This window comes from Musca vetustissima, unplaced genomic scaffold (assembly GCF_032173495.1).
Source record: "Musca vetustissima isolate MV318-11 ecotype Yass unplaced genomic scaffold, APGP_CSIRO_Mvet_v1 utg16925, whole genome shotgun sequence".
NCBI lineage: Eukaryota > Metazoa > Arthropoda > Insecta > Diptera > Muscidae > Musca > Musca vetustissima.
In genome coordinates this window covers 285,202-301,588 of record NW_026883972.1, presented here as the reverse complement: position 1 = coordinate 301,588, position 16,387 = coordinate 285,202, and the positions used below count along the sequence as shown (strand labels likewise).

Sequence of the window (16,387 nt, the reverse complement as noted above, 5' to 3'; positions counted from 1 at the left end):
ATATGTATATGACGACATTTTGTTATACAAATGATGTTTGTTAAAGAAATTTTGTTGTAATGGAAATTAGAAAAAAGTATCGAAACAATTGACTTGTGATCTATACTCAGTTAACAATTACCTAGTATTGTTTTATATTTTCTTCTTCTATTCACAAATATGATTACAATAAAACATAAACTTACCATTTGATTAAAGAATGGATGTTGTAATACTTCTTGTACTGTTATCCTTTGTGCAGGATCAACGACTAGACATTTTCTTATCAGATCCTTTGGATCTTCTGCGGTGAAGAAAAAGAAAAATAAATACAGTAATGTAAATAAAAATTGCATGTGTTGGAAATAAGGTAAATAAGAACATAAAATAAATAACCTCTAATATTTATTAAATATTTTTTATAATATAAATTTATAAAAAATAATATATAATGATAATGATATAATCTGATCTATGATAAATTTATATTATTATTTAAAAAAAATATAACTGAAAAAAATATATATGAACTCAGTTCGGAAAAAAATAAATGAAATTAAAATTTTAAACGAAACGTATTATTTGAATGCGGAAAAATTCGCAACACAATAGGAAGGTAGTTCCAAAATCTCGCAACACGAAGAACATACAATTTTTCATATAAGGAACTATGTTTTTAGTGGTTGTGTTATAAATATTAAAAATAAATACACAGCCTTATTCTGGATATTCGCTAGGGAGAGATCTCGCTTGTGAATGAATAGGGAGAAGCAAAAAATGCGAGATGTGGTTTCGAATTTCCGAAAATGGTGGTTAAAAAAGATTCCTGTTGCCATATTGTTATTTAAGGTGTAATGTGTGTGGTGTGAAACATTAAGAATCCGCTGTAAAACTGCTTTGTAATTAATAAAAAAATAAATTAAAGCTTGAAAATATGGCAACATACCACGGGATGTGAATCATGAAACAGCTGTTTATTGTTTTGATGCAATTCGGTGCAACAACTACAACAGATTACAAATAAAGGAACATTTTTATGATGACAAAAGTCGCATTGAACGATGTCAAAGACACAGCGAATAATGGGAAGAAATCTGCGATTGAATTTAATTAATTCGCACATTTTTATTTCACTACATAATTGTGTGTCTTTTTATTCAATTTCAATATTTTATCTCCGCAAATTCTTAAAGTGGTCAATTATTTTATGATATGCCCCTCATCCTTAATTTCGTCCCTTAAAACATGCACACGATAAATTTGCCATAACATTCTCCCACTCCCTGTGATCCATAATAACTATTTTGCACCAAAGCGAATTTCCCCTATAACTATTTTCCCCCTTTCGAATTTGATTCAGAATAAGGTGAAAGTGAAAATGAGAAAAAATTCGCTGCGAGTTCTGCTTCAGAATAACTTTAAAGGGAAGAGCGAACAAATTCACGGTGAATTGATGTCTAGAATAAGGCTGATAATAAAGTATTTGTTTTTATGATCTTCGTTCTGCATACCTTTACGTTTTAGTGATAAAAAACGTATGAAAACTGAATGTTGGGACCGAATAAATCGTTCGTTATATTCGTATTTCGCTATAAGAGTAAAGATTTATATGAAAAGTATGTCTTAAAACTTCGAGACCGGGAAATGTGTTCGCTATAAGAAAAGTTCTTTATAACCGGTGTTCATTATAATCGTACTCGAATTATAATAATGATTTTTAATACTATGTAATGGGTTAATAAGGCTTTTGTATGTATGTTTTAATTATAAATGTTTTGTATTCATACCTGATATATCCGCCCATTCTGGTGATGTAAAACTATATTTGCCTTCCATAATATTGCGCAGCATAACCATTTGTTTGCGATGCCAAAAAGGCGGACAGCCTACCAATAAGGTAAACATTATGACACCGCAGGCCCAACTAAAAAGAAAAGATAATTTTTTTTATCGAATTGTCAATAAAAATGGAAAGAATTTTCATTTAAAATAAAAAAAATTATTGGTATGTCCCATCATAGAAGTTAGACACGCATCTCAGTTTCTAGAAATAAATTTAAATACTTACATATCCACTTCTCGGCCATAGCCCGGTGAACCTTCAAACATATTACATTTAAGTGTTTCGGGTGCTAAATATCCTGGGGTACCACAAAGATCTGTAATTTGTTAAAAACATTAATTTTATGTCGCATCATTTGTGTCTTTTCATTACAGTTTACCTGATAATTTTTCACCATCTTTTAGTTGCCTCGCAAAACCAAAATCGGTTATTTTCACATTATGATTTTCATCTAATAGAATATTTTCGGGTTTTAAGTCTCTATGTACAATATTCTTTGAGTGTATATATTCAACACCCTCAAATATTTGCCTCATTATGGTGCGGGTCTTTTTCTCCGATAATGTTACAACAGATGTTAAATAATCGAATAGTTCACCCTTGGGACATAGTTCAAATACCAAAAAGACAAAAGCATCCGATTCAAAAACGTCTTGTAAGTCGACTGTCGAAAAATATAAGAAAAACAATTTAAATTAAAATTTATGTACACGAGAAATTGTTACCATTATCTTACTTATATAGGGATGACCCATTACTTGTCTGAGTATTGAGATTTCTTGTCTAGTAGCTTCTAACATATGATATGGATTTGTATCACCGGTTTCTGTGCCAGCACCTAAATCAATGATTTTTGCGGCAAATTCTTTGCCAGTTTCTTTTTCGATGCATCTTCGTACCGTGGAACTTATGCCTCTGTAAAAAAGAAAAGAAATTGAGAAGATTAATATAAAATAATGTATAAAATAAAAAGTAAGAGGAAGGTTACAAAAGGATTAAATAAAGAAGTTGGGCAATGTATATTTTCCTAAATTTTTATTTTGTTCTTGAAATTTGAATTGCACCCTTTTCACAATAAAGGGATTATTTAACTTTCATTTCAAGGTCAATTATCACCTTGTTATTTTAGGTTTTTTCTGTAGTAATAAAAATAAAATTTTACGTACTTATTTGTTGCTAGTTACACAGAAAATAGATAACGCAAATATGCAAGTGTAATTATCTAAATTATCAACAACAAAGGAACAAGAAAAACTGTCGGCATATATTTTACAAATATTTATATAACAGTTATTGTCGGTTAGAAAAATCCGTATAGAGATAATCAATAAGACATGTTTATTTGTTCTAATTAGAATGATAAGCAAAACTGCAATGAATTTATTTTGAAAGAAAAGGAGAAGAAAGTATATTTGTTGTAGTTGTTGGCTGGCGGTGGGTTTTGAAGAAACGATTACCGTCAGTAATCCGCTATAATCGTTTATTGCCTTAATTGACAATTCTTTCAAATATTTATTGGTTTTGAAAAATATACGCTATATTGTTGACAAATTATTAATGGATTATAACATCAAGATATTAGATAATCAATTATCAGTATTATTCTGGACAACAATTCACCGTGAATTTCTGAAATCTGAAACCAGAATCTTGTTCGAAAGCGAAAAAATCTCCTTTGGGGAAAAATTTGTTATTCTAGATTACAGGGAGTGGGAGAATGTGAAGATATTGAGATAATCAATTATCAGCCTTATTATGGACATCAATTCACCGTGAATTTGTTCGCTCTTCCTTTTAAAATTATTCTGAACCAGAAATCGCAGCGATTTTTTTTCGCATTTTCACTTTCCCCTCATTCTGAATCATGTTCGAAAGGGATAATTTTCGTTTTGAGGCAAAGTTAGTTATTCTGGATTACAGGGAGTGGTAGGAGAATGTGATGACATTTTGTGCGAAATTTTTCGCTAATAAATTTAAAGGGAGCTGACTACGAAAATGTAAGTATTAAATATTTTTATGGAAAATATCTACACAATATTTATTCTATGACGACTTTGAATATTATAAATGATTGTATGCATATTTTTAACCCTAGCGAATATCCAGAATAAGGCTGTATAGATATTGTGAAAGAGAAATATACTCAATGGTTGTTAGTTATATTTCGGGTCCAGAAATAATAAAAGCACTCAATGCAATTGGCATATCGACTAGTCAACATGTATTATGTTAAGCTCTATAGCAGACGCAGTACCTAAATAGATGTAGTGAGAACATTTGGGAGGTTCAAAAATAGAAGCAAATTTTAACATCCATGAAAAATTTCATTTTTTCTTAAGAATCAATTGAAGTTATTGCAATTTTTGTTTCTAACTATAGTCTCCCCTCTAAAACTATATCAATGTCAATGTTGTGCATGCAGCATTTGTCCATGCACTTCACACGTTGTAGTTATTATTATTTCCTGGTCAGTCATTTCTCTTTTTTATCAGATACGTGGTTAAGGCGTTACTTCTTATCAAAACATTGTTTTTCTAATTTATGACTTAAATAGTAATTTCTAATCTTAAAGTAAATATTTGTTGCAACAATTAACAATTAAGACCACCATATAAGCCAGTTATGTGTTTATTGTCTATTGCTTCAAGAAGTAATACCGGTAACAATTTTATTTTATTTATTTTTTTTTATAAAAATTAAAGCTAATGGGAAATCACATGCATTTTACATGGCCCGAACATTAACAAAGTGAATGATATTTTTTTATTAATTGTTTTATTATTTTTTTGTCTAGGGGCCTTTAATAAAAAAGAAAGCCAAATAACGGCAGTAATATTTTCTTATCTAGTTTTTTTTTTGTCTTGATATATATTTTTTTGTTTGTTTGTAAATAATATTAGTCATAAGACCAAGTGGTGTAAACAAAATATAAAGTAAATCCCAGAAAGTATATATTCATAGTATATACAATATTAAAGGGGGGAAAATAGGAGAATGCAAAATGGTTTATACAAAAAAATATTCAATTTTTCGGAATAATAAATTTTGGACCAATCATGCAAAACACCACGATGCACTCTGATGATATCGATGACAAATTAATAGATTGAGTTTTATTTTGACCAGGTATCCTCCAATATATGACGAGTCTAGAGGGGTTGCGTCAAACCCCTTTTAGAGATAAAGATTTCGAACCAGGCTAGTTTTATCGTCTTTATCGTTTCCGAAAAGAAAAAGCTTGAAATTGAATCCAAAGTATTGCCAATATCTGACTCCCAGAGATTATTTTCTTTTCTGAGATCTCACAATTCCGAAGTAAATGTACTTTGTATCCAACATACGGTAGAGTAAATGTCAAATTTAATTTTTCAAATATTTACAGAAGCTTCATAAAGTACAGTGTATATGGTGGCCAAACTAAAGCAATTGAAATTGCAAACTGAATAAATGACCTGTAACATATTTGAAAATAAACTTACAGTGAAAGTGTTTTCAGTAATAAATAGAATAAATTCATAAAATAAAAACAAAAACTTCTTCGAAACAAAAAATATTCTATGGAAAACTAAATTGACCCAATTTTTAATTGGTAGAAACTAAAGCAACTTTTTGATTTTTTTTTAAATTTAAGTAAAGTTTTCTAGTAATCGACAACCTAACCAGTATTTTTCATTACAATTTTAGTTGCTTTAGTTTTAGATCCCTAATATCAACCGTTATGCACCATTTTCGGTATATCCGAACTCCTAGATCTATTTTCCATCCTGGGTGTCGGTAGTTAGTCTGGTATATTGTTTTCTCCAGTAAGCAATTTACCATAACATGGCCACCTTATAAATGTCCCCAACGTTTGTAGGTATATTGAATGGTCACCTCATGGTGGAGGCTATAAAAGGTTCGACCTGATCGAAATTAACTACGTTTTAATAAATTATTTTTCAACATTTTAATGAAGAAATTGTAAAATTAATTTTGTAGAATTATCGGACATAAAAATATTGAACATTTTACTATTTTCTTTAGTATTTTATAAAGGTTACAAATTTCCAACTAATGCCATAAATTTTATGACCCTTTTTAGGTGACATTTTACTTTTTAAAACGCAATATTATTTGCCATAGAAAAAAATGCAAACCCGATTCGGTTCCCTTTCGTCTCTGTGTGCAGGTGCATTTTTTTGTTCACTTATTTGTTAGATGTCAATAGAATAGAATATTTCAATCTCTAATTTAAATAGCAATAGACACTACAAGTGACAATGGATGTCGTAGACGCCGCTGCTGTCAGACGTTGAGACGCACATGCGACAGTGATAATGTCTAAGCGAACAGCAAAAGCAAAATGTATATAGCTGGGAAAATATTGAAAAGGAAATTGAGAACACGGGGTGCAGTTCGAAATCAGTACAATGCCACAGAGTTTGGTAAATACAAATGGACGGCACACTGAAGTGTGTGTCTTACACATATTCATACATACATATGGACAATTGTTTATATTACTGCTGTTGTTTTTTGTTATTATTTTTGTATGTTTCATCAAAAGGGCAATGACAAATTATTTTCTCATGAAATGAAAAATAATATTGAAATATTTATTTATTTTCTGGATTTTGGGTTAAATCAAAGGCAAAGCATTGTTGTGTCGCGTGTGACAATGACAACACGTTTGTAATCGAAGTAATTACAAACAAAAGAAACGTTTCAATGTTTATGTGTTCTTTTCTATTCGTTCTTCATCGAATGACGATAGTAATAATAATTCTCAAAATATATCAAACATTGTTGCTGACAAATTAAACAGATGATGATTAAACACTTTCTTTCAAAACAACATTTTTAGAATAAATTATTTGCATTTTTATTGTTGTGTAATAATTTATTGAATTTTACAACTGATAAGCATCTGTCATTTACCGATTTGCTATGCAAATATTGTGTTTTGTTCGTGGCATCAAGGTGTGGGATTTTTGCATTTTAAACCTGTATAACGCGTAGGCGTTTAAGTAGGGTTTTGATGCATTTAATAGAAGCTCAAGGGATTATATCACCCTTTTTTAATAGTTTTTAGGTTTTGCATATAAATTAACATCTCTATAAAATAAATAATATTATAGAAATGCAAAATATTTAACAACTTTCTAGAATATTAAAAAAAATTGCGCATTACATTATACGTTCTATCGACAAATGTAAGATAGGTATGTTAATTAATATTATATATACACTAGTGGCCAAAAGTAACCGCATAACTTTTTCAAAAAAAAAAAATATCGTCGTGTTGGTTTAAAACCCTGAAAAAGTTGGGGTAATTTATAAGGGGCCATGTTAAGATAAAGTTCTGACAGGAGCAAGCGATCATTTGAAATTTGTATTTGAACTTCAAATAAATTTTTTTACAAATTAAATTCTATTTGAAATTTATAACATTTCACTCGTAAGAATTAATTTCAAATGAATGAATAACAAATGAAATGTTATGTATTTCAAATGAAATTTTATGAACTACAAATGAAATTCTTTGAATTTCAAATAGAATTTTAATAACTTCAAATGGATGGATGGATTCAAATGCAATCCTTTGAATTTCAAATAGCATTCTATGAATTTCGTAAACGTATTCTATGAATTACAAATGAAATTCTCAAATTACAAATAATATGTTATGAATTGCAAATGGAATTCTCGAATTCAAACATATACGTTGTGAATTACAAATGGAATTCTCAAATTACATTTGATATGTTTTGAAGAACATGTGAAAAAGATGTAGTTAATAAAATTATCATGTAAATAAAACCTCTTATTAATAGCATAATTTTAGGCGCCTCAACTGTTTACCTTTAAAACATACCTTTATATGTTTTTAAACTAAAAAAATGATGAGAACAAGTTAAAAACATACATTTTTTAATTAAAGCTTTATATAGTTGTTAGTTATGTTATGTTGTTATTATGAACCTCCCTTTTTCAATTGAGTGAAGATACACAAATTGCTTTCTAGTGAATGCTAGATAAAATGTAGTCGCATCATAGTTTTGACAATTTCCTAGTTAATTTGTTTCTTTTTTGCCAAACGACCGACCTTGACTGAGTATTAAAGACATTTAAAAAAACATAATAATAAAAAAATATATGTATGTGTGTCAGGTTGCAAATGGGCATGTGTGCGTGCCCGCCAAAGTATCCTCAATAGACAAATTAATATAAAAGAAATTTAAAACTATTAACTATAAAGAACAAGACTACATAATAAAAAAATAAACGGCACTGTATGTGCGTCCATAACTGACCTTGAAAGAAGAGCAAACAAAACAAATATAGGTACAACAGTAAAGCCTATATAAATGGTTCATATTCAAAAGAATATCATATATTTTAAAAAATTTCAAATCAAATCGAATTAAGGTGACCTATCTGTATTAAAAAAATATACATGGAAATAATATAAAAAAAAATATATAATATATATTTAAAAAAATGAAAAGAATTTGAAAAGTGAAAATTAACGATGTTTTGTTTGGGGTACACACAGGACAACAAACTTTTTCTATATTTTTGATATATATGTAAATATATTGGTATATATTTGCTTATATACTAATAAATAATGCTAGATTTATTCGAATGTTGTCTTTTATTGGTTAAATTTATTTGTTTTTCTTTTTTGTTTAATAAAATGAGTCATTGCATGGAAATTTATAATTTTTTGTTAAAATAAAAATTTTCTACATAGCAAATAAATTAAATATATAAGGAAATGAAAAACATCAATAATATAAAATATTAAGAATTATTCCCATAAAATAATTTTATTATTTAATAGAAATTTTATTTTGATAGGTCTCACATGGAGGCTTTTCTCATAACACCTATGGGTGAGTGATTTCCCATGACTATCATCCACATAATATCTTGTATTATTTGATTCGTTTCGTTTATTTTGAAAGTGATTTAAGTACATTTTTTCCTATATTAAGATATTTAAAGGTTTGGGCTCCATTTGTTTCAAAAATATTGTTATGTGGTATTTTGTTTGTGGCTTTTGTGGCCCTTAACCAGGATAGCATATAAACTTCTACACCTTTTTCACATTTTAATCAAAACATATCAAATGTAATTCGATAATTCCATTTGTAATTCACAACATACAATTTGCAATTCGAGAAATCCATTTGCAATTCATAACATATCAGTTGTAATTCGAGAATTTCATTTGTGATTAATAGAATACCTTTCGAAATTCATAGAATTCCATTTCAAATTCACAAACTTCCATTTGAAATTCCAAGTATTGCATTTGAAATTCATAAAATTCCATTTGAAATTTAAATAATTACATTTGAAATTCTTAACATTTGATTTGAAAACATAATATTTCATTTGTTTTTCATAACATTTAATTTTAAATTCGAAAACGGAAACTCTACAAATTTCAAATGAAAATATACCAATTACAAATGAAATTTTTTAAATTTCAAATGGAATTTTTTGAGTTACATATGAAAAGTTGAAAATTACAAATGAAAAGTTGTGAATCACCAATTACATTCTCGAATTACAAGTGAAATGTTACGAATTGCAAATCGAGTTTTCAAATTGCAAATGAAATTCTCGAATTGCAATTGAATATGAATAAATTACCTATTTACATCTTTTCAGAGTTTTTTATTCACAAAAAAAAAACAAAAACTTGCAAATTTATTTTAAAATAAAAAGTATTCTATGAATTCTCAATTTTTAATTGAATTGCAACTTTTTGATTTTTTTCTTATAACAATTTTTTCTAAATTAATCATAATCATTATTTTTTATTACTATTTACTCAATTTGATCCTTGGGTATACAGAAATTGAATTTATATGAATTTGTTTTGATGTTGCTAACTTAAATGACCCAATTTTTGAACAAAGACAAAGTGGTAAATAAAACACAATTCCAAAAAAAAAAAAAAAGAATTGTATTTGCGTTATGGAAAAGACAGAGTTGTTTTCTGTTAAAAACGACCGTATCACTTCGTTTAATGCTGAAAAATTTGCATTTTGCATTAGAATTTGCAAAAGAAATCGACTAATCGATATCATGATCGATTGTTGCCTGTTGTTTTAGTTTTGGCCACCAGTGGTATATAACCAAAATTTGTATCAGAACCTAAAATGGACTTAAACCACTTTCAAAATAAACGACTCATTTTATATTTCTTTATGTATTATATATTCCTAATATAAAATATTTATGAACTATTTGTTTTGTCAATTTTTTTTTTAGTTTTAAAAATGAGAAACATATTTTTTGTCGCAAAGTATTTTTAGTTTTGGCATAGCTGCCAAAAGAGATAAACAAAAACATATTCTGCGACATTTGTTCCAGAATAGTTTTTAAGCATTAAAGCGAGTAAAATAGGCATAACTCGGGTGAAGATTTCGAGGTGTTGCAAACGGAATAATAAATTTATTTTGGAGTGTATAATGAAGAGAACAAGTCTTTAATCAGTCGCTAGTGCCCGTTATTATTCCAGCATTTGCATAAACGCATTATACCCTACTAGTTCTTATCTTCCCGTTGAAAAATTCTACTGGTGAACCAAATGGTGACATTTTCATAATCAATAACATCTGCCAGAGGTTATGTATTTTTTTATTTAAAACAAATTAACAATATTGCAATTTTTTTTGTTAATATTCCATGAAAAAGAAGTCAATAACCCAAACAAGTATTTTTTTTTTGGAAATCAATAATAACAAATGGCTAAAATTACCAACTAAACATGAATGAAATTTATGCTGATATTGGTGGCTGGGTTTAATGAAATACAAGAATATAACCAAGAAGGAAAAGGGAAAGGCAGAGGGAGGGTAACTGAGCCGGCCGCCGGCCAAGTCAATAAGGAGTGATATCAATGTTAACAAATATTGTAAACTAAAGCTAAAATGTTAATAATTCGTTTTTTCGCCTGAATTGAATTTTCATGAATACATTTTTTCCGGTGCTAATTTTTGGCCATAGCGTGAGAGAGTTTGGGTTATTGAACTTTTAGTTTTGAAAGTGGGAAATAATATATTTTTTTGTTATTGTCATTTCTTTTTTGGTTGGCAGAAGAGGTTATTGTCCTGCGTTGTTTATAATATGTATTACTTGTTATTGTTGTAATAGTTAAAATACATTGACCTAAGTTCTGAAAATGGGGGGTGATTGTCACATACATTTGAATTACGTCTTTAGTTATTGCCTCATAATACCATAGGCATTTCCTACGTATAATTGTTGAATTGCAAATTTCTATATTTATATTTATTTTTTCGGGTAAACAAGAAAATTGACAGTGTCTTTGACATCGGTTTTGGATTACAATTCATAAAAAATACTGTTTTACTGTTATTATAATTTGCGGCCTTTAGAGCGAACAGAAAAACTAACAAAAATAAAGTTTTTGGTATATTTTAATTACCTAAATATTAACCGATCATTACTAAAAGTCATCAGGTCTTTGGGCCACATCGTACCTACATGCAAAATTTCGGGACTATTGGTCCATTCGTGGCCTCTACTGTACACACATGTCTAGATTGCCTCCGTTAATCGAGATATGACGATCGGTATACTAAAAGGTGGGTCTATGACCAATATTCCACAAAATCTTGGAACCACACACAACTATAATACCCTTTCAATATAAACAAATGTAATAAAATTCTTAAGAAGAAATAAGTGAACTTTTTATAAAAAAATATAATTTATATTATATAATTATAATTTTGAAATGATTTCATTCACTTGATATATTTTTAAAAAATATTTAATTTGGCTGCCTTTGCAAAAGTTTGTGTAACTCTGTATGGTGTTTTATTACAACCAACTATTTATTTATTACTTTTTTTATTTTTGAAGTAATTCCTGGAATTTATCATACTTGCTTCCCCTTAAATGCTTAACTGACATAAATTGTTCATTGGCTTCGTTCGTATTGTGTTTTTTGGTCATATTTGTCATGAAGAGATTCGAGGAAACATTTTCAAATGCACGTATTCAAAATTATTATTCATTTTTTTCAAAATCAATTACTCAACATGGTGAAATATGTGCATGGTAAAATTTAAATCATGGTAAATCTGAAATATTATATCAGTTCTTGAACAGACTAATGCCATGTACAGACGAGCGTCGTTCGCTCTCTCATCCGTTGTTCGACCCCAAATTATGAAGTAATTACTTAATTCCCCATACAAATTTTTCTGAGCGAACACCGACTTTTGTACGTTGTTCAATTCGAATCACTCTCTGAATCACCAAGAATTTTGTCCCATCTCTAACAATTGAGAGAATTTATCGAAAATAAATTAATTTTGACAGCATGAAAATATTTATAAAATTTTCAAACTTTTTCAGAAAAATTGAAAATGATGAATGAAAAGTAATAAATTGTATAGATTTTATATATGCAGCAGAATGTAAATTTTGTTTTCTACATAATGCATTATGCAGTTCTTTTCCATTGGTTCTAATTAGCGTACAAAACAACAAATGTAAAATCGAACAAAAAATTTTCCAAATTTTTATATGTGACAGTATGTGACATTTGAATTGAGAAAATATAAAAATGTATTAAAAACAACAACATTTTCAGAAAAAATGGAAAACATGAGTGAAAAGTATTTAGATATGGGTTCTTATTATATTCAGAATAAAGAGAATAATTTTTTCTATTTAAATTCATAGGTAATACACACAAATAAGTTGTGATTTCGGTGTAAAAGGAGAAACAAGAAATTTGATAAAGAAAACTCTGATGACATGAATTAAGAATAGTGTTGTATGAACGGGTTAATTCATGTACGTAATTCTGAGAGCGAACTACGTTGTTCGAATGCCCGTCAGAACATGGCATAACCTTAGTTGTCCACACTCGGAAATAGGGATACGTAGTCAAGCGCAAAAGTCGATTTTTAGACTTTTCGATTTTTGCCTCAGACAAAAAGTAGATTTTTAGACTTTTCAATTTTTGTCTTTGACTAAAAAGTACTTATTGATCTTTCGATTTTGTCAAACCTGTTCAAAATCGATTATCGACTTTTACCAACTAAAGTAAAATCGACAAAAATATTATTATTTAAAAGAATTGTTGCCAACAGATGAAACAAAGTTCTGGAATGTGTAGTTTTTTGGGTAATTTCGGTTTTGTGATAATAAAACAAGTATTTATGAAGAAAATCGAACTTGAAAAGCCGACTTTGCAATTTTCTCAAAGATCAAAAGTCGATTTCGACTTTTAGACTTTTCAATACAAAAAGTCGATTAGTCGAAAGTCGATTTAATTATCCCTACTCAGAAAACCACTGACATTATTGGAACATACCAATGCGGCTCCAGACTTGGCAAATCCACCAAATCCTAGAAAAGACCCATGAAAAACACTTCGACACATTACACCTATATTCATCGACTATAAAGCCGAATTCGCCAGCCTAATCAGCACAGAGGTATTTAAAGCCATGTCTACTATGGTCAATGTAACAATTCAATACAAGACGCTGATACTACCCGTGCTGTTATTTGCATCTGAAGCATGGGTACTTGTGGAAGCAGATGAGGTAGCTCTTGAAGAAGTGTTTGAGAGAAAAATTCTCCGAAAGATCTTTGGACCGATCTGCGTCGACGGTGTATATCGCCGTCGAATGAACCATGAGTTGTACCATCTATTCTCGGACATCGGTATTATCAGACTTATCGAACTGCAGCGACTATGTTGTCTAGGTCATGTTGTGAGAATGGACGAGGATGCCCCAGCACAAAACCCATATAAAAGTGAGCCAAGTCACAAGGGGAAGGCCACGAATTCGATGGAAAGATCAAGTGCAAGACAACATCTCGAAACATGGTTTTTCAAATTGGATGAGCTGCGCACAAGACCGACCGACGCGCCTGGAAATCTTTTTTTTAACTCAGCTTATGGAACAAACGTTCTGCCATGATACTATAGCTGTTATTTTTCGATGTGAAGATCTCAATTTCTACTCTAACATTTGATAAGTCAAAAGATCAACTAAATCCGCATTATTGAGAGAATTTTGCAATCTTTAGGCGCTTTCAAGCTGGACCCGGATGTTTTAATAAAGTCCGGAAATTGGAATAATGTTTTTCAAAGTACTAATATTTGAAGATCTACTTCTTACCAGAAAAAAATAAATGAAAAACCATACGGTCCAATAGGGTATTGGACATTCTGCAGTACTATAAGCAAATTTATTTTCTACTTTATCAACAAAACAAACAACTAATAAATATCTAGAATTTTATTCTTAGTCATGACAGAATTTGTTGCCCATTCGTCTATGCTGATAATTTCTGATGATGATTATATATACACAGTTTTGGGCATTTTTGATTGTCCACGCGCATTCCGCAAACAAATCTGCTCACATTAACAAATTTTACTATCAATTTCGTAGAATCAGACAATTACGTCTTTCAAGCGATAATTTGTTTATGAAATAACTGATTGAATGGTTTATTTTTTTTAAATACTACAATAATTTGATTTTGTTTTCTTCTGTTCTTTTCTTCATTCATAATATTTTGATTTGCGTTTCTCAGTTTTCGGTCTGCCTGTCTGTGTCTGTGTCTCAGTCATATGTTATTTTTTTATGATATTTATTGTCGATTTTGTTATTTTTTTATTTAGCAGATAAAGATAGGTCAACGTAAAATGTATTATATATTCGTTCTACAACAACAACATGTTCAGACAACACAAGAAAATGACAACTAATACAATAACGATAGGGAGGCGATAATAATATTGATGATGGATTACATTTTCTTTTGTTTTGAATTGATTTGTCGAAATGATCTGATCATCATCGAAAACGTAGCCGGTAATAAATTTACAATTCGCACACAAAGTGAGTAAAAATTTGCTGCTCATTGCTTTGCCATAAAATATTAACAAAATATTTACATTTTTCAATGCCCAAAAGAGGGAAAATAAACACACAGTCATGAGATGATAAATGTTTCGAGCCTATATTGGCATAATCACAGATGTAGTATATATTTCATATCTACTATACAGTCGATATCTCTTACAACCAAAAAATAGTCTATACAAAAGAATTATTTCGATAGCCTCTATTTTCTACTTCCAAAAACCTCATTACATGGACTACTCCATGTAGAACACAATAGAACTTACGAAAACCTAGAAACAGGTATCGGTAGATCAATCAAAAATGTGTCACCTTGAACAAGTTGGTCAACTAATGCAATTCATTTGGTATTGCTAGGTTCTGTAGATTTCCATTACCCCCATGTTAGCGCACCAAGTTCCTTTCCCTCAGAGTCCGATTTCATTCCTTCTTTCCAAAATCAAACAGCCCAATGGTCCTTTCGACATTTTAAATCGTTTTTATTTTGGGAGAGTGAATTGACCAGGCTGCAAGGGGAATGATGCCCAGAGATACCCCCATACAATTTCAATCAGAATTCCCTGTCCCACTAAAAATATCCAGCTTTACACTGTTAAAGGCTTCCTATATATTAAGGTAAGGTTAGAGTTCTCAATGTTCATCTTAAGAGACAATTTCCATAACAACCTACCTTAACAATCATAAGTACGAATTTCCAAACTTTCCCACATAGCCCAAAATTTCAAATTTCCACATAATTCCAAATTTCAGGGTTCCAGCTTTATCGGTTCACCTAATTTTAAATTTAGTACAATTTCCAAAAACTTCCTACATACGCCAATCCTACACCCCAACAATGATCCTAACCTCAAAAATTTACACAAAATCCAAGTTGCACCAAATATAGTACCATTGATTAATTTTCGTACAAATAAGTATAAATTTCCAAAACTACCAAAATATCGATATATTACGCTCCGAATCCGGTAATGTTAATTTCAAAATTCCAACTCCATCCGTTTCTCTAAATTCAAATTGAACCAAATTTACTAATGTTTATTACTTTTCGTAAACATGAATACACGCTTCGAAACCACATCCTTATATCGACCCTACATCTCAACATTTATTTGCATTGCAAATTTCAATTTTTTAGCCCTATCCATTCACATGCCACGAAATTGTACCAAATTTTGTACATTTCAAGACTTTTCGGATACTTATAGTTCGATTGTCCAAAAAAACCCCTTTCACACAAAATCCAAGTTGCACCAAATATAGTACAATTTTGTATTTTTCGTACAAATAAGAACAAATTTCCAAAACTACCAAAATATTGCAATCCTACACTCCGACTCCGGTAATGTTAATTTCAAATTTCAGGATTCCAGCTCCATACATTTCTCCAAATTCAAATTGTACCAAATTTAGTACTGTTTAGTACTATTCGTATACATGAATACACGCTTCCAAAAACACGTCTTTATAACGACGACCCTACTTCTCAACCTTTATTTGCATTCCAAATTTCAAGTTTTTAGCTTTATCCATTCACATGCTACGAAATTGTACCAAATTTAGTACTTTTCGGATAATTATAGTTCGATTGTCAAAAAAAACCTTTGCTAGATTTATTCTACACTACATCAGTAACTCTCATTTC

General features: G+C 29.7%; 2 protein-coding genes across 3 annotated transcripts in view; both read right to left on the bottom strand.

Annotated features, from left to right (window-relative positions):
* The window catches only part of LOC133330986 (oocyte zinc finger protein XlCOF28-like), a 151,824-nt gene extending 144,743 nt beyond the window's left edge, over positions 1-7,081 (bottom strand). Inside the window, exon 1 of the mRNA XM_061539385.1 lies at positions 7,071-7,081. The gene's annotated coding sequence lies outside the window, so the exon portion shown is untranslated. The remainder of the gene's footprint in view (positions 1-7,070) is intronic.
* The window catches only part of LOC133330987 (phosphorylase b kinase gamma catalytic chain, skeletal muscle/heart isoform), a 33,691-nt gene that overhangs the window by 6,597 nt on the left and 10,707 nt on the right, over positions 1-16,387 (bottom strand). For both annotated transcript variants that reach the window (XM_061539389.1, XM_061539390.1), the window contains exons 2-6: positions 2,559-2,737; positions 2,202-2,486; positions 2,048-2,138; positions 1,767-1,903; positions 186-283 (exon numbers count right to left, since the gene is read on the bottom strand). In XM_061539389.1, the coding sequence (XP_061395373.1) occupies positions 186-283; positions 1,767-1,903; positions 2,048-2,138; positions 2,202-2,486; positions 2,559-2,737 (790 nt within the window). The remainder of the gene's footprint in view (positions 1-185; positions 284-1,766; positions 1,904-2,047; positions 2,139-2,201; positions 2,487-2,558; positions 2,738-16,387) is intronic.